The 27,103-nt window shown below is 35.6% G+C and overlaps 1 protein-coding gene across 28 annotated transcripts in view; it reads left to right on the top strand.

The window, feature by feature from the left end:
• Window positions 1-27,103, top strand: part of dmd (dystrophin) — a 249,405-nt gene that overhangs the window by 152,391 nt on the left and 69,911 nt on the right. For all 28 annotated transcript variants that reach the window (XR_015475971.1, XR_015475970.1, XR_015475969.1 and 25 more), the window contains exons 49-60: window positions 2,690-2,770; window positions 2,968-3,049; window positions 3,146-3,312; window positions 5,105-5,222; window positions 6,842-7,053; window positions 7,128-7,282; window positions 9,083-9,272; window positions 15,463-15,635; window positions 17,084-17,240; window positions 20,000-20,117; window positions 20,205-20,473; window positions 23,953-24,099. Coding sequence is in view for 24 of the 28 variants with exons in the window: in XM_087236510.1 (XP_087092636.1) it covers window positions 2,690-2,770; window positions 2,968-3,049; window positions 3,146-3,312; window positions 5,105-5,222; window positions 6,842-7,053; window positions 7,128-7,282; window positions 9,083-9,272; window positions 15,463-15,635; window positions 17,084-17,240; window positions 20,000-20,117; window positions 20,205-20,473; window positions 23,953-24,099 (1,869 nt within the window). In the remaining 4 variants the exon portion in view is untranslated. The remainder of the gene's footprint in view (window positions 1-2,689; window positions 2,771-2,967; window positions 3,050-3,145; window positions 3,313-5,104; window positions 5,223-6,841; window positions 7,054-7,127; window positions 7,283-9,082; window positions 9,273-15,462; window positions 15,636-17,083; window positions 17,241-19,999; window positions 20,118-20,204; window positions 20,474-23,952; window positions 24,100-27,103) is intronic.

Here is a 27,103-nt window from a genome sequence, read left to right as displayed (position 1 = left end):
GATTTGAGCACTAAGCCTCGTAGTGTGCATTTAGCCTAATGTGTGTGATTTCAGATTGCTTTTGACTGGTTAATTTGGACTTGGCCTGACTCAACTGATTTTGATTTGCATTATGATTATTATACATTTGTTTAGGATCTATTGCTCCACTTTTGTTATTAATTAATGCAAAAATTGTATTGTTGTTTATCCCTCTCAAGGCAGGCGTTGCTATTTTTCAACAGTTAAAAATTAACTACCTCATTACTCCAGATACATATTTTATGAGGTTTTTTTTACTCAGAAGTACCACTGCAGGACTTGGTTGTCCATTAGCAACAAACAGTTTCCCCACCAGATGACACAAAAGACAAAAACTGTTTCTTGGAGTACCACATGACAAAGTGACTTGGAAACGTGACCTACTCAATGAGGATTTGAGATATCAGATTTGAATGCCATATTGTTGTTGTTGTTGTTCTGCCACTGAAAAGCAATTTGTTACAATGTTTAAAGGGCCATGATACCCCCTCGTTTCAGCAGGGTGTTTTCACACCTCTACTTTGGAAAAAGTCAGAAAAGTGGGCATGTCCAGCTTTGTTTAGGGGGGAGTGTCAGAGGAAGAAAAGAGGGTTTTAGAGTCGAAATACACACACAGGGGACAAAGTGACTGTGTTTACATGGACATCCGTAGTCGAATTATTTGCCAAATTACTAAATGGTGGACTTTAACTGCAGTTTGGCTCTTTCATTCAGGGAATTCATTCATGTCCCTCGCGACAAACGAGATAATTGATTCTAGGAACTGCTCTAAGCGTGTATTTTTCATGCAATGTTTGATACCGCATGGCGAATGAGAAAAAAAACCCTCCGCATTTCCCGGAAACTTAGATGCACTCGGCAGGTAGCGTCAGAAAGCTGCGCGTGTTATTCCGGTCACAAAATCCGGTGAAAATCATACACGAGGTAAAAGTTTGGTTAAAGTGCTAACATGTTTACACTCGGTGCAATAGTTTGTTCGATACGAAAAAACTGAATAAACAAAGAGCACTGGTCGCTCACTTACCAAATCTGTAGAGACAGGACAATCACCAGCAACTAGAGCCGCGTCTTTATTAAGAGGAGACTACAAGCGAATCCGGATCTCAGTGTTTGCAGATGAGAACAGCTCTCAGGTAAACAATAATCCTCCTTAGACACGTAAGTTATTGTTGTCGAGCGTCTCGTACACTGTTAATCCACACGTGAGTCCAGCTGAGCTCTCACAGAGAAAAAATGAAAACAAAACTTAACTGCAGCAAACCATAAAAGCAACACTTCATGCTTGTTTTGCCAACACAACGTGGCGTCTCTGTCGTCTAAACACTGTGACAGTAATGAATATTAATGAAGTTGCACAATAGAGCGCGCTGATTGGTTTGAACCAAGCTTTACTCATGCATTAATGCATTACACTGTAAGACGTAATAAGACACACTCTGGCACAGACGTCCAGTCTGCACGCTGGAATACACGCTATTATGTCATAGCCATGACGCAGCTTCAAAAATTAGTTTCAAACCAGAAGTACTAATTTGCTTGAAATAACGCAAAAACAACCAATTTACACTTTTTAGCGAAATATAGGTGTCCTAATAGTTTTTTAGCAGTGTGGGACACATATACGACTGTCAACAGCTCAAAAATGTGTTTTGGTGTTTCGTGACCCCTTAAAAAGTTGTGTATAAAAAAGTTATTGTTCATATCATATTCAGTAGTCTAATTATCCCACTAGGCCAATGTTGCAAATCTGCAACATCCCAGAACGCCTTGCATGTGAAGGTCTTTCTTTAAAAAAGTCTGAATTCTATTGTACTACCCCATATGATAATTTTCCCCAAATATCAAATTTTTCCTGTTTCTAAAACTTAATTTGAGCCTGAGAGGGTTATAATGTTGTAAGTTGTAACGAGGAGACTGACACGGAGGGATCCATTATGCAGTATTTATTGCTCAAGTTCTCATTCACACACACAACATGCACTAATGTGCAAACACACAACAACAGTCTATGATGAATAAAGACTGGCGATGGATAGACACAGTAAGTATTACCAGGCATAGATCGAGGGCAGGCTGCTAGTATCAGAGTCCGTGAACCAGGCGTGAGTCGTGGGCAGGTAGCAAACATCAGAGTCCGCATAACAGGCGTGGTTCATGGGCAGGCAGCGAGTATCAGAGTCCGTATACAATGCAAGGGTCGTGGGCAGGCAGAAGGCGAAGCAGAGTCAAGAAACAGGCTGGAGTAATACACAAGAAATCAGGCAGGGATAACGCTCAGAAATGCTGGCCGGGGCTAAACAAGACTTCGCCCTGAATGAGCGTTTGGTGCTGGCTTATAAAGGGTACGTGGGTCATTAACGGGATTCTGTTCAGGTGTGCATGATCAGAGTGAATGGATGATGTAATGCTTAGAAGTCCGGAGATAGTGGCCTCTGCTGGCCAGCGAGGGGAATGACTGGGACCGAGTCGGTGACATAAGTCATCTGGTTTATTCTTGTAACTATTCTTGTAATTTTGTATTATTTAACATAAATATGTATACATTTTAATTTTGTAGTTAAACTAGTTTAGTAAATGAGTTTATTTAGTTATTAAATACACAAAGTTAGATTAATCTTTTAATGAGGGTTTGTTATTTACTTCTCTTTCTTATTTTTATTGTGTGTAGATTGAGGATGACGTAAAAGAAAAGAAGCCAGCAGTGGAAACCCTTTTGGCAAAAGAGAGACCGCCGTGCCAGCCTGAGAAGGTGAGTAATCGAGCAGAATATTATTGAATATGATCTCAGAAACACTGTGGCTATGAAATTAGATCACTCCGCACACTTTGCAGTCCGATCTACCATCACCATACTGTATAATGTGATAGATCCACTTCTATCAGTCTGTCGGCTTCATGGCGTACGGTTTTATTTAATGCCCTTCTCCTGGATTGATGTTTTCGCAGGGCCAGTATGACGGTCTGAGTGCAGATTGGACATCCATTCAAGTTCTCCTTAAAGACTGGAAAGACAAATGCCAGCTCGCAGGTATCAGATCAGGCCATTACAGCTACAATAATATGCCATGAAAATTCATGACCGTTGTGTGTCTGAGATTCTGAAGAGCATTTGTCACTTTTGCAGCTGTAACTTTGACTGGTAGTGCAGCAGGAGATGCGGCTCTCGACAAATTCAACAAATCCTGGACAGAGCTTGACGATTGGTTGGCGCTGCTGGATCACATGGTTCAGACCCAGAGAGTAATGGTGGGGGATCTGGACGAGATCAACGAAATGACGGTCAAACTCAAGGTCAGATTTTGATAGCATTCATACAATAAAATACTTTTGATTGTCCTGCAGGGGCTGTATCTATCCATCTATCTGTCAATCTATCCATCTGTCTACTTTTACAAATCTTTTCTCTTTCTTTCTTTCTTTCTTTCTTTCTTTCTTTCTTTCTTTCTTTCTTTCTTCCTTTCTTTCTTTCTTTTTTTGTCTTTCTTTCTTTATGTCTTTCTTTCTTTGTTCTTTCCATCTTTGTTTTCTAAAACATCCATCCATCCATCCATCCATCTTTGTTTTATTAAACATCCGTCTGTCTATCTATCTATCTATCTATCTATCTATCTATCTATCTATCTATCTATCTATCTATCTATCTATCTATCTATCTATCTATCTATCTATCTGTCTGTCTGTCTGTCTGTCTGTCTGTCTGTCTGTCTGTCTGTCTGTCTGTCTGTCTGTCTGTCTGTCTGTCTGTCTGTCTGTCTGTCTGTCTGTCTGTCTGTCTGTCTGTCTGTCTGTCTGTCTATCTAGTCTCTCTGTCTATCCGTCTATCCATTCATCCATCCATCCATTCATCCTTTCATCCATCTATCTATTTGTCAATCTATCTATCTATTTGTCTACTTTTTCAATTTCTTTTCTTTCTTTCTTTCTTTCTTTCTTTCTTTCTTTCTATCTATCTTTGTTTTCTGAAACATCCATCCATCCATCTTTGTTTTCTTAAACATCCGTCTGTCTGTCTATCTATCTATCTATCTATCTATCTATCTATCTATCTATCTATCTATCTATCTATCTATCTATCTATCTATCTATCTATCTATCTATCTATCTATCTATCTATCTATCTATCTATCCAGTCTCTGTCTGTCTATCTGTCTATCCTATCATCCTTTCATCCATCTATCCATCTGTCAATCTATCCATCTATCTGTCTACTTTTTAAATTTCTTTCTTTTTCTTTCTTTTTCTTTCTTTCTTTCTTTCTTTCTTTCTTTCTTTCTTTCTTTCTTTCTTTCTTTCTTTCTACCTTCCTTCTTTGCTTCTTTCTTTCTTTCTTCCTACTTCTGGTGTTTAAAATGACCATTTTGATTGAGAAATTAGTGGCAAAACTAATTACATTTAATTAGTGAAAGTGAACCCGAACTACATTTTATTGAATCTTTTTAAGCAGTTAGCAATTTTAGTTTTTTTGCAGTGACATTTGATCAATTTAATTATTCCTAGCTGAATAAAAGTATTACTTTCTGTGTTTTATTCTCCATCTCACAGCAACAGTTGAGTTGCAGTGCATAATCAAATCTACAAAATTATTAGGCAGCAAAAATGGGTTTAATAATAATAATTGAGCATCAGATCAGCATAGTAGTGTGATTTACGAAAGATCGCATGGGTCAACCGGTAGTGTGCATGTGTGTTTCATATTTCTGAATCTTAGACAGAATTTCAGTATATTGATAAATATGATGTTTTCAAGGAATGTACTGTCAAAATAATCACATTTAAACATAGTTCAAATTAACATGAATGACTATTGAGAGAAGGTGGCGAATGCAATTGAAAAATTTCACTGGCTCAAATACTTGTGTGTACATCAAGTGGTATAGATGCGTGTACAATGCTTATATGAAGAGATTTGTATGTTTATGTTAATATGTTATAAATCAATAATGTATTGAATTAATAAATGAACTATATTAAAATATAAGTTATGAGACTTATTATAAGTGGACCAAATATATCTTGCGGACTTACTCATATGGTGGCACTCTTACTGCAGTAAAAAATTGTGTGTTGCGACTCTCTCTAACAGTCAGCACTGCAAGACATGGAGCAAAGATGCCCACAGCTGAACAAACAAATCACTGCGGCTCAGAACCTGAAGAACAAAACCAATAACCCTGAGACACGGGCAACTATTACAGACCGCAGTAAGTCAGCTTTACCTCGTCCATATCCATATCCTCTCTCAGTGATACACTGCATTTGTGCAGCTATTGAGGTGTCAACATTTGTAACAGCTTGGTGAAACTGTGCCTGAAATAATACAGAGAGTAAACAATGCCTGTGGCCAGGGATTGTGTCTAACCAGACAGCTCAAGGTCATTGTATTATTGAAACAAAACACAGCTGAAAGCAAAATACACTACTTTCAACATGATGTAAAGCTTGGTGTACTGTCTGTCTGTCTGTCTGTCTGTCTGTCATTCTATATATTGTTTTATTATTCTATCATTCTATCTATCTATCTATCTATCTATCTATCTATCTATCTATCTATCTATCTATCTATCTATCTATCTATCTATCTATCTATCTATCTATCTATCTATCTATCTATCTATCTATCTATCTATCTATCTATCTATCTATCTATCGTTCTTTTGTTCTATTCATTCATCTTTCAATCCAAGGTTCTTTTGTTCTTCCCATCCATCAATCTATTGTTCTTTCATTCCATCCATCCATCCATCCATCCATCCATCCATCCATCCATCCATCCATCCATCCATCCATCCATCATCTATCTATCTATCTATCTATCTATCTATCTATCTATCTATCTATCCATCTATCTATCTACCGTTCTTTTGTTTTATCCATCCATTAATCTATCGTTATTTTGTTCTTCCCATTTATCCGTCTATCATTGTTCTTTTGTTCTATCCATCCATTCATTAATCCATTCAACCATCCATCCATCCATCCATCGTTCTATCCATCCATTGTTCTTTCGTTCTATCTATCCATCCCCCATCCATCCATTCACCCATCCATTCTTTATTCCATCCATTCATCTTTTTTTAATTCTTTACATCCATCCATCCATCCATCCTTTGTTCTATCCATGCATCTGTTTTTTCTATCCATCGTTATTTGACTCTATCATTCTATCTATTCATTCTATTTTTTATTCTATCTGTCATTCTTTCATTCTTTCTAACTATCATTCTATTGTTCTATCTATCATTGCATCTAAATAGAGATCTATCTATCATTCTATCTGTCATTATATTGTTCTGCCTATTGTTCCATTGTTTCTATCTATCTATCATTATATCATTCATTCATTCATTCATTCAATCTATTGTTCTTTTGTTCTATCCATTGTTCTATCATTTTATCTATCGTTCTTGCTTTAGTTTTCTCATTCTATCGTTCTATGTGTCTATCTCTACCCATAAATTTACTCTTTCTATCATTGTCTATCCATCCAACTATCCCCCATGTCATTCCACTGTATCTATTTTTGTCTGTTATTCATACATCATTATTGTCATTCTCTTTATTCGTTTTGTTTGTCATTCATCCATCAATCCATTATGCTTTGTTTTGCTTGACTCTCATCGATCTATCCATTCTTTAGCAGTTTTCTTTATTGTTTATATGTTGTTCCATCTTTCCATTATTCTCTCCGTTTCATCATTCCATCATTTCCATCCATCATCAACCCTATTTTCTCATTACCATAAAAATTATCACCCCGCAATTATCCATCAAATCAACTAAAGCGCTTTCCTTGAAATGTTCCATCTTCTTTTATTTACAGTTGAGAAGTTACAGGCACATTGGGAAGATTCTCATGCCAAGCTGACGGCCAGAGTTCTTACACTGCAGAACATGTATAAGGACTCCAGCGATTGGTTGGAGGCCAGAAAAAGGGTGGAGCCTCTCATTAAGAAAGCCAATGAAAAACTCGAGAGCTGGAAGAAAGTTTCGCACAGCGTTGAAGATTTAAAAGGCCAAAATGCAGATGTCAAGGTAATTACATTCACATGATCTGCAGATAAACACATGTAATTGCTTCAAATAAATTCTACCTTATCGGATTGCAGCAACTTTCTAAGGATCTACAGCAGTGGCAGACTCAGATGAATGTCACTAATGAGCTGGCAAACAAACTACTGACTCTTTATGCAGACGACGACACAAGCAAAGTGAAACAAATGACCGAGAGCATGAATCTGGCTTGGGCCAACATCAAAAAGCGGTGAGCTTCTGGATAAATCTGTGATTTTCCAGCATCAGAAACAAGTGGGGTTGCATAAGTATTTGTGGCATTGTTGAGTCTGAAATATATTGCACTGCTGGCACAGTGATGGTGCAGAAAAGGCTATTTAAAATGCTTTTTAAGGTGCAATTGCTTTCAGGAGACTTATAGACCAATTATTAGTCCACCAATAGTGTGTTTAAAGGGTCACGAAACATCAAAACCCATTTTTTAAGATGTTGACAGTCATTTATATGTCTCACATTGCGACAAACACCATTAGGACAAATATATTTCACTAAAAAAGTTAAAAATTTGTTGTTTTTGTGTAATTTCGAGCAAATTCTTTCTTCCGGTTTGAAATGAAAATTTGAAGCTACGTCAAGACCGTGAGAACATTGTGTAAAATCCAGCTTGGAGATTGGCCGTCTGTACCGGCCGGTACAAAGTGGCTTCATTGAGTCTTCAGCATTAATTCATAAGAGACTTGGTTCAAACCAATCAGTGTCCTCTATTGTGTATGAGGTGCGACTTCATTAATATGCATAATAACTTCAAAGACCTGTACATTGTCCAGAGAGATGCCACGTTGTGTTGAAACCTGTAAAACAACTGGAGGAAGAAGAATTATTCAGAGACATGGGTCGTCAGTGTTGCGTTTATAAATGTGCCGCAATGAAGGTTTTGTTTTCATTTCTCGGAATGAGGGCACAGCTCGCACGTGGACCCACATTTGTGAATTACAGTGGTCTGCTAACACGCGACAAAATTATGTTTGTAAGGAACATTTTTTTTACCTTAGAGGTAAAAACCTTTAGAGAGCTTTTCGCATCTGGAAATGGTGAAACCCAGATTTGCCGCTCGTTTCCTTGTAAAAAAAAACACGCGATTCCAGTTCATGTTAATTGTCCTGTCTCTACAAATTTAATAAGTGTGTGATCAATTTTCGTTGTTTATGTTTATTCAGATAGCAAAAAAGTTAGTATCATCAGCAGTATTCTTTCAGTTTTTAAAGACAAACCTTAGTCAAAATGATTTAGTTTAAGTACATCAGTATCACAACAATATTATGGACTAAAAGATCTGCTGTAAACACTGCTCTCCAAATGTAAACATGTAAACACGTTAATCAAACTATTACCGTTGTGCAGGATTTTCGTCACATTTTGCGACACACATATATACATACATGGCGGTTTGATGTTATTGTTTGCACCTACCAAGTCTCTACATTGAGAAATGCAGTTTTTTTTCTCCTATTCTGCATGCAGTATCAAATTCCATTTAAACTACACTCTTCCAGGAGTTCCCTGCATCCAATATCTTGTTTGTCACGGGGGGCATGCTATAAATGTTCCTGAATGAAAGTGAAAATGCCAAACTGCAGTTAAAGTCGACAAATTAAGAATGAAACACCTGAATTTACATAAAACTCCGGAGGAAATGTGGATAGCACAGCAATGAGGCTATGATTTTAATCGAATTATGTGCTATAATATGTAAAACGACATCATGAAAGGAACATTCAGATGAGGGCAAATAATTCAATTACTGATGTCCATGTAAACATAGTTACTGTCTCCCCTGCATCTGTATTTGTGTTGTCTCTGTGAAAATCAGTGCGTGCACATACTGAAACTCAACTTTTTATGCAAACCCTTTCCTCTTTGGCCACTTGACACTTCTACCTAAACAAAGCTGGACTCTGTGACCCTTTCGTGACCCTTTAATGTTAAAAATGCTAGTTTAGCAATTTTTTTTTTTTTTTTATAATAACAAGGACGTCATTACCCTTTCCAGTGCAGGGGACAAGGAGGCAGATCTGGAAGCTGGACTTCGGCAGTTGCAGCATTACTACTTGGACCTGGAGAAATTCCTTAATTGGCTAACGGAGGCAGAAACCACAGCCAATGTCTTACAAGATGCCACCTTTAAGGAGGGACTTCTGGAAAATCCTGCCACAGTTCGACATTTACTCGAGCAATGGCAGGTATGTGTAACTAACAGCAGATTGTTAAAATATGTTGTCACTCATCTCCCACTACAGGTCGGGTTTTGCATTTTGCGATTCCTATGAAATGTATATGTACACCAACAAACAATCAGCGTTTGGATTACATCACACATCTGCAAGGTGAACATTATTTTAATTCATTGAGGGGGGAGACGGGAGGAGGTCTGACTCTAAAACGCCTAATATTATCATTCTGAAAATCAAGCAAAAATACAGAGAAACCAAGTCAGCACCATGACAAAAAACGAAAAAGCAAAGTGCTTGTAAGATTTTCAAATCTAGCAACTATATAATTTTAAATTAAACCCCAAAAAACAGCAACCTGTGAATATTTAACACAAATTAACAGATAAAATAAACCCAAAGTTTTATATTATCAGCAAACTTGGCAACTTGGCTGTAGTCATATTGAAATTGTTTGTTTATTCACAAATAACTACAAAGAAATGGCCTCAGTTTCTCTGTCAACAATAAACAAACAGGAAAGAGTTAAAAAAACGTACAAAATTATACAGTTTTTCTCAGTGGCTTTGGTGCATTTCTCACAACATTATTTACATTTGCACAACAGTTAATGCATTTCTCTAAACAATTATTAATTTGTGCACATCATGGTAGCAGTTTCTCATTCCTTCCAACAAATTGCAAACATGAATCATTTGGACATGAATCAATTGCTTTCATACAACTCTCTGCTGTTTATAAACTTGTGAATGCTGAACAGTTATTCCATATAAAACAGTCCTCATTTCATTACTTGAGTCTTTATGTACAAAACATGTTGAACTAGGTGTCAAAGTCTGTCAAATCTGTTTAAAAATATTTAAATCTTTTTTTTTTCCTTGAAAATGTCTTCTAAATTGAAACAATTTCATTAATGATTTACAGACCTGTGTTCAGTTTTAATAAGTACTGCCATATTGTTTACAGTTATGCACAGCTCTATCCAAAGGAAGTTTATGCTTGTTGTAAATAAGGGTGTATTTATTCTTTTGCACAATTCTGTGAATAAATCAGAATTGCAAAGAGCAAATGCAGTAAAATGTAAAACATACATATTCAGTGTCTTCAACTCAGATAACTAAATGCAGTGATGTCTAATTTTACTGTAGTTTTCAAATGGCTGTGCAAATAGTATATAGTGCTGTCTTGAGCATTTCAGGACGTCACCAAAATCTGACTTTGCATTGGAAAAAATGCAGAGTAAACTTTCATAATTAAAACATGACAAAGCCATTTGACTATCTTGTTTATAAACAATGGTGTCAGGACTTTTCATCTTGATGACACTGACACTTTCATTCAAATGAATACTCGCTTTTGAGGAATGAGCTCTCCATTTTAAGCAAGTGACACACTTTTGCAGGTTAACAACTAGGTTTTGCAGTTTGTACTAATTGTTTTAAGAAATGCATTACCTGTTGTGTAATGTAAATAATGTTGTGAGAAATGCACCAAAGCGATTAAGAAAAACTGTAAATTAATAATAAATATGTACATGTATTTACAGTGTTTCTCAGTGGCTTTGGTGCATTTCTGCACAGAGTGGTGTATGATGCCATTTTGTTGCACCTTATAAGGAAATTACTGATAAGGAAATAATGTTAAACTCAACTCTCATGATCCACTTTTTGGAGCTGAAGTGAAGTTCAAGTTGAAGGTCGCCACTTTTTTGTGTTCGAATGGATAATTACATTCATAGTCATTTGTGTAAAATGGATAATGGTATTTTGATAATCTGATGACTGTATTTGTATGAAATGCTACGGAAAAAAATCTTAAAAATACAATGTGTAATATATACTCACCGGCCCCTTTATTAGGTACATCTGTCTAGCTGCTTGTTAAATCAAATTTCTAATCAGCCAATCACATGGCAGCAACTCAATGCTCAATGTAGACATGGACAAGATGATCTGCTGCAGTTCAAACCGAGCATTAGAATGGGGAAGAAAGGTGATTTAAGTGACATTAAACATGGCATGGTTGTTGGTGCCAGACTGGCTGGTCTGAGTATTTCAGAAACTGCTGATCTACTGGGATTTTCACGCACAACCATCTCTAGGGTTTACAGAGCATGGTCCGAAAAAGACAAAATATCCAGTGAACGGCAGTTCTGTGGGTTCAAATGCCTTGTTGATGCCAGAGGAGAATGGCTAGACTGTTTGAGCTGATAGAAAGGCAACAGTAACTCAAATAACCACTCGTTACAACCGAGGTCTGCAGAAGAGCATCTTTGAATGCAAATGTCAAACCTTGAGGCAAATGGGCTACAGCAGCAAAAGACCATACCGGGTGTCACTCCAGTCAGATTAGAATGGGAAATTGAGGCTACAATTCACGCAGGCTCACTAAAATTAAACAATAGAAAATTGGATAAGCATTGCCTGGTCTGATGAGTCTCGATTTCTGCTGCGACATCTGAATGGTAGGGTCAGAATTTGGCATCAACAACATGAAAGCATGGATGCATACTGCCTTGTATCAACAATTCAGGCTGGTGGTGGTGGTGGTGTAAAGGTGTGGGGGATGTTTTCTTGGTACACTTTCGGCCCATTAGTACCAATTGAGCATTGTGTCAACACCACATCCCACCGGAGTATTGTTGCCAACCATGTCTATCCCTTTATGACCACAGTGTACCCTTCTGATGGCTACTTCCAGCAGGATAACGCACCATGTCATAAAGCGCGTATAATCTCAGACTGGTTTTTTGAACATGACAATAAGCTCACTGTACTCAAATGGCCTCCACAGTCACCAGATCTCATTCCTATAGAGCACCTTTGGGATGTGATGGAACTGGAGATTCACATCATGAACGTGCAGCCAACAAATCTGCAGCAACTGCATGATGCTATCATGACAATATGGAGCAAAATGGGGTTCAACCCTGTGCTAGTATGGTGTTCCTAATAAAGTGGCCAGTGATTATATTATATTATATTATATTATATTATATTATATTATATTTTATTATATTACATTCAGCTTTATTAGAATGAAAAAAATCTAAACTATAGATTTGCACTAGCATTTGATGCTGTTTTGTATAATCCGGGTTTTGCAGGACATAAACCTCATACTGAAATATTTGAAAAACACCAAATAAAACAAAATTCTCATGATCAGCTTTTTTGTAGTTTAAGTAGCATTTATTAGGAGAGCAGGAGAAACTGACAGCTCCATTGTCCAAGTCGCCTGCTGCTCTCTGGAATGGGAGATATGTGCGTTTGGCAGCGGCGGAGAGACGCAGTTAAATATGAAGAGGCAGACAAAGATGTGGGCTATAAAGAGAAGCCTCTGTTCTCTCCGAAAAACCAGCTCTGACCCAGTCCTCGCTCGCCGTGCCCACTCTCGCCTCAAACAACAGGGCCAGTGTGCCTCCGCGACTGGCATTCTGCAGCTCCCATCACCGTCGCATGTAGACACATGGTGGCAGAATACATTTCCTCGCGCTCATGTCCCGTTTTCTTTGCATCATACACGTCCACATGGTGGGGAATTAAAGGACTGACAGTCAGGCGGGCTGCGTTCCGTTCGTTTGATGCCAGTCAATCACCGGATATGTTGCACAGGAAGACGTATCACGTTAAGGTTTGATCTTCACTGTCAGCTTCACTGGCGCTTCGTGACTTTGGGTTTGTTTGGCTCGCGGCATGACTTTTGATCCAATTGGTTTACAGCTTCTCAAGCATTTTTGCCAATGCTTAAAATGTTGCCTGAGAAAATGCATAACAATTGTTGAGTTGTTTATTGGGCTGTGTTGTTCTAACAGTTAGAAAATAGGAATCTAAAAATGGTTGGTTGGCTTTTGTGAAATAGGGATAGTGGATTTTAGTATTCTGATGACTTTTGTTGGCTAAAATTGCGTTGTATAACATTGGAATTCTAATATATGACATTGGAATTCTTTATTGACTGTTTTTGTCTGTAGATCATCATTCAGAAAAAGAGTATATATTATATTATATTATATTATATTATATTATATTATATTATATTATATTATATTATATTATATTATATTATATTATATTATATTATATTATATTATATTAATGGGTGTTATAATGAGCAAAAGTAATACATAAAGCTATGTAGAAGATTTGTAAAATAAATGTTGACTAAAATACAGAAAATATATATTTCAAAGTACAATTATAAAATAAATAGTTCAATAATAAGTTGATAAAATATTGATTGAGAAAAATATTGAAAAAAAAAACTATTAATTTAAAAATACAATAATTAATGTCTCAACAAATATCAGTTATACTAAAAATAACACTATAATATATATGATCTATGTGTATAATTGGTTAAATAATTTTTGTGTTGCTGTTTTTAATAGAGAGAAAAATATTCATAAATAATGAAAAATACCAAAACAACTAGTTTAAATAAACAGCTAAAATAATGCACGTCTCAAATTTCAGTTATACTAAAAATAACACTATCATGGATGCATATAATATGTTAAATTGTTTATATATGTAACTGTTTAAATAATTGGAGTGAAAAATATTTATAAATAATGGAAAATAGCAAAACATCAAATTTAAATATACAGTAATAAATGTCTCGATAAATATCAGTGATCCTAAACATAACACTATAATATATAATATATGCATATAATACGTGAAATTATTTTGTGTGACTGTTCTAATAAATTTGAGCGAAAATTTGAAAAAATGGAAAATACCAAAACAACTAATTTGAAATAAAATAATTTTAACAAAAAATGTCATTTAAAATGTTAATAACTATCAGTGATTCTAAAAATAACAGTATAATAAATAATACATGAATATATTATATGTTAAATTATTTTTATGTATTAGTTTTAAATAATTTTAGCTATATATATATATATATATATATATATATATATATATATATATATATATATATATATATATATATATATATATATATTTTATTTATTTATTTATTTATTTATTTTCTTTTTTTTTTTTGGTAGCATGGTGGCTCAGTGGTTAGGTCACTGGTTTAAGTCCCGACTAAGCCAGTTGGCATTTCTGTGTGGAGTTACACTTCAATATATAATGTATATTACAATATGTTGAAATATTTTAATGTGTTACTGTTTGAAATAATTTGAGCAAAAAAATTTATAAAAAATGGAAAATACCAACAAATTTAAATAAAAAATAATAGATGTCTTAATAAATCAGTGATACTAAAAATAACACTGTAATATATAATATAATACATTAAATTATTTTTGTGTTACTGTTCCATATAATTTAAGCGAAAAATAAAAAAAAGGAACACACTAAATTTATTTTAAAAAACGGAACACTAAATTTATTAAAAAAAACGGAACATACTAAAACAACAATTCGAAATATACAATAATAAATGTCTCTAACTTTCGGTGATACTAAGATAAAACACTATAATAGATTATATATACATATATAATATGTTAAATTATTTTAGGCTCTGCTGTTTTATATAATTTGAGTGAAAAATATTTATAAAAAATGTAAAATACCAAAACAAATTTAAATAAATACAATTATAAACATCTCAATAAATCTCAGTGGTACTTAAACTCTAAAATATAATACATACATATAATTTGTTAAATTATGTTAATGTGCTACTGTTTTACATAATTTGATTCTGTTTTACATAATTTGATTAAAAAATATTTATAAATAATGAAAAATACCAAAACGGCACATTTAAACAAACAATTACAATAATAAACATCTCAATTTTCATCAATTATACAAAAAATAATATATAAAATATATAAATATAATACGTTCAATTATTGTTATGTGTTAATGTTCTAAGTTATTTGAGCTACAAATATTTATATAAAATGGAAAATACCAAAACAACAAATTTAAATAAAAGAATAACAATAATAAACATCTCAATAAACCTCAGTGATACTGAAAGTAATATAACATATGCATATTATGCCTTCTATTATTTGTATGTGTTAGTGCTATCACTGCTGTTTTTAAGTGTTAAATAAATTGAGCGCAAACTGTTCCAAAACGACATCAACATGTACACAGATAAAGGGAAGCATATCAAGGGAGGATCAAGAAACTATTTGTTTACCCCTAATCATGTAGCAAGCTGAAAGTCATATGTCTGCGATCTCTTTTAATCATGGCAGGATCTCCAGGCAGAGATTGATGCTCACCGGGAGACGTACCATTCATTAGATGAAAACGGACATCGTATTGTGTCGTCTCTGGAGGGAACGGACAATGCTGTGGTGCTACAAAAACGGCTTGATGACATGGGGCAGCGCTGGCATGAGTTGTGCAACAAAGTTATGAGTATAAGGTACGACCAATTAATCATCTATATTTAACCTGGGGAAGATTTCACGCTGAGCAGAGATCAGCTTTGAAAAATAATGTGATCATTTACAAGCCTGTGCGTAAACCACTGCATTTATCAGACTCCGTATTTAAAGCAGAAATGGATATATCACCCCCAAAATGGAAATTTGCTGTTAATTTACTCATCCTCCAGGCATCCAACGTGTAGGTTTGATCATTAAAGATGGTTTTTAGCTGAAACTGGTCATTCAAGGTCAATGATCACCAGCACTTTTAAGGTTTAAAAAACATATAAAGGCAAATCAAAATTAATATCAATGGCTCCTGATCATACATGTACAGTTGAAATCAATATTATTCGCCCTCCTGTGAATTTTCTTTTTCAAATATTTCCTAAATGATGTTTAACAGAGCAAGGATTTTTTTCTTTTCTTCTAGAGAAAGTCTTATTTGTTTTATTTAGGCAAGAAAAGCAGTTTTAAATTTAAAAAAAAAAAAATTTAAGTTCAAAATTATTAGCCCGCTTAAGTAGTATATTTATTTGATTGTCTACAGAGAAAACCTCTGTTTTACAATGACTAGCCAAATTACCAGGGCTTGACATTAATGTTTTTGATCAGCAGCCACTGTGGCTAGTATAAGGAATGGTATATCCTGCACACATACATGTAATGTTGATATTTTAGTTTGTAGAGTCTATGTGCATCCTCCAGGTTTCAGCAAAAAAAATAAAATAAAAACCTTTAATGTTCTACTACTGACTCAGTCATATATGACAAGTACATTAACAGCAAATTCTCTTCCGTTGAAAATTATTTTGAAATTGTTTACATCACTATATATATATATATATATATATATATGTATGGCAAAAAAAAATTACAATGTAAGTTCACAATATTGCAAAGCCCTATTTTACACATATATTTCATATTATTATTATTATTGTTGTGTTTTGTTATTTCCAAAAATGTTATATACAGTTAATGTTTTACACAGAGATATTTTATACGTGATGTCTAATGGAGCAAGGTAATTTTCACAGTATACATTTGTCAGAATTATTAGCCCCCCCTTTGAATTTTATTTTACTTTAAATATTTCCCAAATGATGTTTAACAGAGCAAGGAAATTTTCACAGAATGTCTGATAATATTTTTCTCATGAAAAAAGTATTATTTAATTTTATTTAATTTTATTTTGATTTATTTTATTTTATTTTTGAACAAGTGAAGAGTGAGTAAATAATGACAGAATCAATTTGGGTGAACTTTCCCTTTAAGTACGTAAGCCTGGTTAGAAGTTTTTTATGTTAATGCATATTCAAATCATCAGCAATAGCACTTTCTATGTCAAAATCAACTTCAGCATGACATTACAGTGCTCTCTGGTGGACTGTGTGATTGAACATCTTCCAGTCTGACGTCTAACCATCATTACCGTCCTCAGGCCCTATCTAGATGCCGGCGTTGATCAGTGGAAACACTTGCACATGTCCTTACAAGAGCTGCTCAACTGGCTGCAGCTGAAGAGGGAAGAGCTGGAGAAGCAGAAGCCAGTAGGGGGCGACGTGCCGACCGTTCACCAACAACTCCTCACGCACAAGGTGAGCCCAGGACAAATCCAATTCAAGCCTCAATGAAAAGCGTGAAGGATGCGTCGCGATGTGATTTATACGTTTTGTCTTCTGCCGCACCCGAGTGTGATCGTTATCAGAGTTCTTGTTAAATATTTAAACAGATGGAGATGATATCTTGCGTGGGAGAGGTGCAAAGACTCCTGTCTCTTTGCATGGCTGTGCGGACCAATTAACATCTGCTGATGGCCATCATCTGTCAGGGGCCGCTGTAAACAGGATGCGCTTGTGGATTAGTTAGTGTAGAGGAGAAACCGTCACACTCCACAGGTGCATGAGTGAGTGTGTAGGAGCTGCAGAGAAAGTCTCAGCAGTTTTTTTTTTTTTGCATTCTGGTAATGAGTTGACATCGGCGTGATGGGTTGGAGCAAATGTTGGCGAAAATATCCAAACTAGAAATGAAATGATGAGTAGCCATTGCCTTCTATAGTATTTTTGTTTCCTATGGAGTTACTGGCTTATGGTATACAAGTATTTTCTAAATATCTTCTTTTTTGTTCATTGGGAATAAAAAATGAACGAAGGCTTGGAACCGCTTGGGGGAGGAACTTTTGGATGATGCATGCCTTTAAATAATGTATAAATGTTTTTTTGTTTTTTTTTTCAAATTATGTTAAATAATGTAATAGGTAAATGTTATTGTTCAGTTTTGCATTCAAATATGCCAACTGATGATATAATTTACAGTAATCTACTTGCTTGCTTGTTTGTTTGTTAGTTTAAATTACAAAAGGGATGCTAAAAATTCTAAACATTTTCAGGTGCAATAAATAATAAGTATTTATTCACTTAACAAATAAAAAAAAACATTTTAATATAAAAGTAAAAAAAAAAGAGAATTACAATATAAAATATGCCCACTTTTAATGTCATACATAATAAATATATTTATATATATACATATCTGACTTGTCGCCTATCCCAGTTTTAGGAACAACAAATAATATCTTGACTTCCAGCTGATCATTTGGTATCAGAAGTGGCTGATATGAAAGGCGCTTATTTTACCAAAGTAAGATATGATCATGCCTTAATTTTTAAATATTTAATTAGGACAGTAAGGTCTGACTTTGCTTAGACAAAAGTCTTGTCACTTAAAGGAAATAATGTAGAGTATAGAATATAAAGTCATGGTGCAAGGGAAAATTAATATGGTGGATGACTCCCATGAGCTTGATTATTTGGATTAATCTTAAATGCCTCCTCTTTCATCTTACCCCAAACATGCTCAATAATGTTCATGTCTGGTGACTGGACTGGCCAGTCCTGGAGCACTTTGACCTTCTTTGCTTTCAGGAACTTTGATGTGGTGGCTGAAGTATGAGAAAAAGCGCTATCCTGCTGAAGTAGTTGCCCTCTGTTGTGGTTTGTAATGTAATGGGCAGCACAAATGTCTTGATACCTCAGGCTGTTGATGTTACCATCCACTCTGTAGATCTCTCGCACACCTCCATACTGAATGTAACCCCAAACCATGATTATTCCTTCACCAATCTTCAACTTCACCAAATCTACCTTCTGTCACTTTTCCAAATGATCAACTAGAAGTCAAATTATTATTTGTCGCTCTTACAACTCGGACCAACAACAAAAAATTTTGTCAGGTAGTGTATAAACAATGTGTAACATTAAAAGTGTGCACATTTCATATATTATTTCATTGTAGATAAATACAATAGAATGAGAGAGAGAGTGAGAGAGGTTCTACTCATTTTGGTTAGTTACAATAAAGAACTTGTTTCTTGCTCCAACTATTTCTGTTTTCCTCATATTGCTTTTTTTTTACTTTTCAGTTACCTGGCATGCAGTGTCTGTGCTATTTTGGTGAAAAATGTTCAGTCAGGCAGCCCAAGGGCTTCCGGTGAACTGTCTTTCCATTAAAAAGTTGTCACGTTTAAAATCTGATTTCTTTAAAAATTAGCGATCCTAACTGCTTGTTAGATATACAATATCAAGTGGAACTCAGATCGAACTGTATTAAAGATAATTTCCCACTGCCATGTTTTTAAAACATGACAGTTTATTTTACCACAGTATTTTCAATGGAATTTCTGTGCCTGTCTGTTGCTACTGATGGGCGTTAGTGGTTACAACGATCTTTCATCTCGTTTTACGCTTGAACAACTAAATGAATGCTTAAGTCTTTTTAACTGAATGCATTTTAAATTCTTTACAACCTCTATGCAGTAAAAACAACCCTGTGAAATTGAAAATAGTCACATTAAGCTTTCACCGGAAGTTTATCATTGGCTTTAAAAGTCTAGCTGTGAATAGAGCCCATTACTCAAATCAGAAAATAACCTGAATACAGACACAAAATTCACAGATCTATAGGGCATCTGCATGAAAAATGTGCCTAAAAACAAGCAGTTTGCAATAAAATATTCACATGAGGATCACTGGAAAACACAGCACAAACATTAGCAACAGCACTGTGTTAATTGAATCAGGTTGCACTGATATTTGTAAATCCTCTGCGTTCCATAGCATGCCTTATTTGCATAAGAAGGATGCATATTTGCTCAGGAAGAAGCAACAATGGCTTGATTTAAATATGCATGAGGTAGCACTATACCAGCACAAATAACACCTGGTTAAGTTTGACTGGTGGGGGGATGTGGAGAAAATGCAGGGTTTTGGCATACTGTAAGTTGTACAATTGAATAAATGTTCACCCCTCGCTGTCACACATAGTGCTTTTGGATAGCAAGTCCTTGTGCTTTTCACAGGCTTTCAGAAGAGAGCTGGGTGCCAAAGAACCTGTAATCAATGGAACTCTCGACAATGCGAAAACCTTCCTTGCTGAGATGCCTCGTGAGGGCCTGAAACAGAGACCTGGACAAAAAGGTATAGCATTTGTGTTGCCCTTTTACACATACTCACGATACAATCATAGACTATAACCTGTATTTTTGCCTCTCATGTGATGTGCAGATGTAAGTCCTGAGGAGCGGGTTCAAAACGTGGGCCGCATATTGCGTAAAGAAGTGGAGGATGTAACGGTGCGATGGAAGAATCTGGGTGCAGCTTCTGTGGACTGGCAGCAACAGCTGGAACTGGCCTTGGAGAGGCTGATGGAGCTCCAGGACGCCCAGGATCAGCTGGACTACAAGCTACGACAGGCTGAGAGCGTGAAGAATTCTTGGAAGCCTGTTGGGGAGCTGCTTGTAGACGATTTGCAAAACCACATAGACAGAGTGAAGGTTGGTATATGCTTATCTGTAATAAAAAGCAGCTTTTTTTGTATCATTGTTGTACAATGGTCTGTTTTGAAGCATCATGGAGTAGCAAGATTACCATGGTATGTATCAGTGATTCACAATTTCTCTTATTTAAAACAACTGATTGTTTTGGTAATCTCCAAAGTCAGTGGAGTGCCAGTCCTTCTCTGTCACTTCAGTTTGACTGCTTCAGTCACAATATTCCTGATCACTCTCAGCCCCTTTTACTGTTAGTTTGCTATGAGGGAATGATGTGCCATAGATATATACACTAGATATCGCATAGGGACCCTGAGCATGCGTCAGTAGCGCCACTATATTTGTACAGTGCTCCCAGGACAAATGTCATTCAACGCACTAGTCAAGACAGTGTTATTACGTGAAGATGCTCGACTTTAGCGCTGTCTACAGGTGTAGTAACAAGCAAACAAAGAAAACAAAGCACAAAGGCAGAACATTTCATAGGTAAGATTAAGTTTTTTACGTTTTTGTATGTTCTGAACTTTTATGCTAAACAGGTAACGTTCTTGATCATAATACAGTCTCTTACTGCATTCACCATAAGGCAAAGTAGCACCAACTCGTTCTAAACACTCGGCTTATGCTAGTTTTGTTGAAAAAAAAAATCAGCAAACAATGCAAAAGATATATGACAACGAGATGCTGGAAAAATGGAGAAAAAAAAATTGCATACTAACATCCAGGAAAACTCCCGATCATAGATATATGTGTAAATGTGTATATCTCTGGCTTTGGATGGCCACAGTCCTCCACTGTACCTTGGTCCCACATTCATTTCAAAGGAGCGCTACCCTGTTTCAAAATGGCGGCTCTATTGACGCATTCCTTCCAATAGACAACAACAGGGTAGGCGACATCTAATGTATATATATCTATGATGATGTGCAAAAAGAAAGCCCCGCCCCCTACTAAATATTCCGTTTCAGTTGTAAGTACATTAACACAGGGGTTTTCAAACTTTTCAAACACACAGATAAGGAATAGCGGAGGTTTTTTCTTTTTCCATTCGGCTTTCCATTAAAACAACACTCTTCCACCAGTCCTTACTTTATATTCGCATCTAGTACCCCAATTTGTCACGGGGCAGTGAATAAAATGTTTATGAGTGTAAGTGAAACTTGAAATGAACTGCAGTAAAGTTGAAAAATTAATGATGAAACACACAAAATTACATGAGCCTCTGCAGAAAACGTGACTAGCCTGGTGATGCAACATTCAAAAAGCGCTTCACATAACACCTAGTATAATATTATTGTCTTAAGGCAAATAACTCATGTCCATGTAAACATAGTCAGCTTGTCTTCAAATTAAGTGAAACCTGCAGAAGGGCATCCTGCTGATTTGATTCAGAAATGCACTTTTTTGTCAGACGGCTCACCGGTTTAACTTTCATTCATTCACCGTTATTCGTTTTAAAAAGCACCCGCGCCATTTTATTTTTTTATATATTTTACTGGAATGCATTAACTCTACAGGTGCCTGATAGTTAGCTGTGAAGCTAACGTTAATCATATTCCCTCTTGTAAATGCATAAAAATCATCATCATAATTTACTCGAGTGCACACCTCAATGTCTCACACCCCCCTTAATAGGTGCTGGCGCTGCATGATTCAGCATAGCATGAACTTACCTGATATGGAATAAGAACTGCAGAGTCAAGCATTTTTAATTAGGTCGTCACTTCATTCATCCCCCTTTTAGCCAAAGACGACTGCGGTTGGCATTAAAAGCAGTGTGGTGTATGGTAAAAGTGAGGTTTTTCGAATTTGGCATCCTACTGCAGAACACGACATGTTTGCTATTGCAACCAGTCTCTTTTTGCAACCGGGAACCCGTGTGACGTCATGTGTGACATAGGTTGGTAATTCGTCTATAGCAGGGGTGTCCAAACTACGGCCCGCGGGCCATCTGCGGCCCGCAATCAGTTTTGTGGCGGCCCGCAAGGCTTTTTATAAATATCAATAGAATCTGGCCCGCTATACAAAAAATTTACGTAATTCAACAAATAACCACCGGGTGTCGCTATCACATGCATTCAATTAAGCAGCAGTTCTTGTTATTATCTATCTATCTATCTATCTATCTATCTATCTATCTATCTATCTATCTATCTATCTATCTATCTATCTATCTATCTATCTATCTATCTATCTATCTATCTATCTATCTATCTATCTATCTATCTATCTATCTATCTATCTATCTATCTATCTATACACACACACACACACACACACACACACAGTTGAAGTCTGAATTATTAGCCCCTCTTTGATTTATCTCTTCGTTTAATTATTTTCCAAATGATGTTTAACAGAGCAAGGACATTTTCACAGTATGTCTGATAATATTGTTTCTTCTGGAGAAAGTCTTATTTGTTTTATTTCGGCTAGAATAAAAGCAGTTTTAAATTTTTTATGAACCATTTTAAGGTCAAAATTATTAGCCCCTTAAGTCTTCAGAACAAACCATTGTTATAAAATTACTTGCCTAATTACCTTAACTTGACTAGTTACCTTAATTACCCTAGTTAAGCCTTTAAATGTCACTTTAAGCTGTATAGAAGTGTCTTGAAAAATAACTAGTCAAATATTATTTACTGTCATCATGGCAAAGATAAAATAAATCAGTTATTAGAAATGAGTTACTAAAACTAATATGTTTAGAAATGTGTGGGAAAAAATCTTCTCTCCGTTAAACAGAAATTAGGGAAAAAATAAACAGGGGGGGCTAATAATTCAGGGGGGGGCTAATAATTCTGACTTTAACTGTATATATATATATAAATATCTATACATCTATATCATATATACGACAACGTTTTTTTTTTTTGCATCTGGCCCTCGGCCCAAAAGGTTTGGACACCCCTGGTCTATAGGAATACATCATGCTGAAAATCAAAAACAAAATGACATGATATAACAGGGGATTTTTTCTGATCGAGTTCACCTAAAGATACATGAATGCCGCGGCCTTGGAGCTGATGAAACGTTTAAAAAAGTGTATATATATATATATATATATATATATATATATATATATATATATATATATATATATATATATATATATATATATATATATATATATAGATAGGTAACTAGATGGACAGAGATAGATTGATCTGTGCAAAAGCACAGAAATCATCTCAGTGTGCATTAGCAAAAGTGTGAAGTGTAAAATAATACATCTCTGTAAATTTATAAATTTGATATTTACATATTGCAATGACATTTGAATGAAACACATATGCTCCCCAATGGCAGAATAACCTGTGAAGTCCACTTCGCAGGGCACTTGTGGTCAAATCAGAACAAATATCTGAAGTTCTAAAAGAAACATTCAAAATGTGCAGAGCGGTGGGGCGTGAGGACTGGAGATGAGATCTACTGGTATATATCTTTATTGTTTTAAACTTCTGGCTTTGTGCTTTTTCCAGGCATTTCAGGAAGAGATAGCTCCCATTCAGGATAACGTAAATCATGTTAACCAGCTGGCCTCCACATTTAGACCGTCTGACATTCAGCTTTCTCCAGACAACCTGAGCAGAATCGATGACCTCAACATGAGATGGAGGCTTCTGCAGGTACACTGTACATTCCTTACATTGTTTCACAACTTTAGCTACACATTTTGAAGTGAGTAACTATTTAAAGAGGAATATGGTTAAGAATTTTCATTATTTATTAGTTTTTTAGTGCTTGCAAAAAGAGAAAAACTGATACTGTCATTTTGGCCACTTGTGTCACTACTAAGGGTTTCTAAGTCCTACAATTTAAATGAAATAAAATTTAGAAAAAAATTTAATTTTACAATTTTGACAAAAATATTTTAACTAAATATAGATATATTGACATGTTACTTTATTTTAGGATGTCCTTGTTGCAATGTAAATAAACAGTTCAGAGTAATTTTAATCTACAACATTACTATATGGTTAGAATTAGAAAGTCTTTAATCTGTTTACGTTTTACTGTTATCACATCACATTGTAAAATAAAATGTTATGAAGTGTTATCATATGCTATTAAGTGTTAACTGTATTTCATATTCTTATTAAAGATATTAAAGACAAACATTTTCATTTGAAGGAGCGTGCACAAATGATTTGTTCACAATAGAACAAGGGGTGTGTTATATTCTGCATATTATATATTATTTTATGTAAATGGAGTCTGGTTTTGTTTCATGTATACTTTAGTCGCTCATTTTCATTGGACTGACTGTTTATGAATCAAGTCAGGTCAAGATCCATCCTCTGAAACGAAAATAAACAAGAAATGCAGTTCGATCTTGGAAAAGATGTACAAAAAAGATGGAACAGTGTAGGTGTCAGCAAAAGATGCAGCAAGATCATCACAGAAATGATCTGTCCTTCAGAGATTTGACAAAGGACAGAGAAAGGCATTATATGATAAAAAAGACAGACAGAAATATAAAAAACAAATCATGAAGAAATACTTTGCACATAAAACATTTTATTGAATGGGTTCCTTTGTAATTGTTCTGTTGACTATTCAGGGTATCCGCGGAGGCTTAAAGTCTTTAAACGTCTTAAATCTCAAAAGCAAATTTTAGGCTTTAAAAAGTTAGCGCTTTGAGTCTGAGAAAAGCACAATATATATAAAATGTATTATTATTATTATTATTATTATTCAGTCTTAAATCTACTAAAATGTATGTTGTAGGTCTTAAATCTTTTTTAACATGTCTTATTTTTCCTTTGTTTATGTATAGCTATATTCATTCTGGCAATTAACACCCATACAATCACCAACAATCCATCTCAATAAAACTTAAAACTTTTTATTTAAAAATAGCATTTAATTACTTACCTCACAGTAACACTTGCTTAACTTAAACCATTTATTTACTGCTGAGGATACTGACCTGACCTATATATTTTTATAATTAAATTATTAATATTGTAGACTGAAGTAATTGACAGCTATGTTTTGTTCTATTCTCGGAAAGGGTTATAGGGTTTGTGAATGGATATATTTGATAATTAATTTAAAAATTAAATAAAATTATTATTATTATTTTATTATTAAATGTATTAAACTTTAATACTTCTTCGATTGAGCAAGTGAAAAAAAATTATAACGAGCTTTGTATAAGTCTAAAATGTAATCCTGCTATTGCTTTTATACGTTTCCTTCTTACCACTATTGACAAGCTTTTAAAAATAATTCCCATTCATTTAAATTAAGTAGAAAAAAGCAAACTATATAAAAAAACTTTTAACTAAATATAGAAATAGAAATAAATAAAAGTAAAACTGAAATAGTCAAATTAAAGTTAATAAAAGGAAACTGATTTGACAAAACAAATACAAGTACAAAATACAAAAGGACTGAAATCATTCTTATTAATTAATAATAAGATTTTTAACAAAATAATTAATTATAAGAAAAAAAATTATAATAATGCCTTACAATTATATAGCGCGTTTATGGACACTTAAAGCTCAAAGCGCTTTACATATTTTGGGGGGAATCTCCTCATCCACCACTACTGTGCATTATCCACCTGGATGACGCAACGGCAGCCATATTGTGACACCCCACACCAGCTGATTGCTGGAGAGAAGACAGAGTGATTTTGATATGAGGTTTATGATATGGTGGTTAGGAGGCCATGATGGACAGAGGGCAGTGGGCAAATTTGGCAAAGGATGGCGGGGTAAACCCTTACACTTTTTCGAAGGACGTCCTGGGGTTTTTAATGACCACAGAGAGTCAGGACCTTGGTTTAGCATCTTATCTGAAAGACGGTGCGTACTGAGCAGTATAGAGTCCCCATCAATATACAGGGGCGTTTGGACCTACACAGACCACAGGTTGAGCACTCTCTGCTGTTCTCACTAACACCACATTCGGTAGCAACCTTAGTTTCCCATGTGGCCTCCCATCCAGATAATGACCAGGCGCAGCCCTGCTTAGCTTCAGTGGGCGACCATGGGAAATGACACAGGTTTCTCTCAAAAAATAATAAGACAATGTACAAGAGGCATCATTAGCCGGCAGCCAGCTCTCTGCCACTCTCACATGGTCTCTCACTGAAGCTTCGCCCGGTCAGTACCTACACATGGGAAAGCTAGGTTGCATGCATACCTGCCAACACTTGTCTCTGAAAATCCGGGAGACCAGGGGTGGGTGGGGTGTTTTGCGAACTGAAGAGGGATGGTTAGGGGGTTTGGTTGGGGGAATTTAGGGGCGAGTAAACTTAAGAGAGGGGTGGGAATTCCTGGAGATAGGTCTGAAATACGGGAGACTCATGGGAAAAACGGGAGTGTTGACTGGTATGGTTACATGCCGGAGGTCGTGTAAGTGATATCTAGGGCCGGCACAACCATAGAGGCGACCTAGGCGGCCGCCTAGGGCAGAAGAATAGAGACGGTGGCATCCCCGAAACTACCCTCGCCACCCACGCCCTGAGTTAAGTCCGTGTCTAGGGTGGCAGAATAGAGAGAGCAGCGTCCCCGAAACTACCCTCGGCACACGCGCCCTCAGTTATATCCGCATCTGGGGCGGCAGAATAGAGAGGGCGGCGTCCGCGACACTACGCTCACCACTCGCGCCCTCAGT

The sequence above is a fragment of the Danio rerio genome, chromosome 1, assembly GCF_052040795.2.
Source record: "Danio rerio strain M-AB ecotype USA chromosome 1, GRCz13ab, whole genome shotgun sequence".
Taxonomy (NCBI): Eukaryota; Metazoa; Chordata; class Actinopteri; order Cypriniformes; family Danionidae; genus Danio; species Danio rerio.
This window is presented reverse-complemented; position numbering and strand designations above follow the sequence as displayed.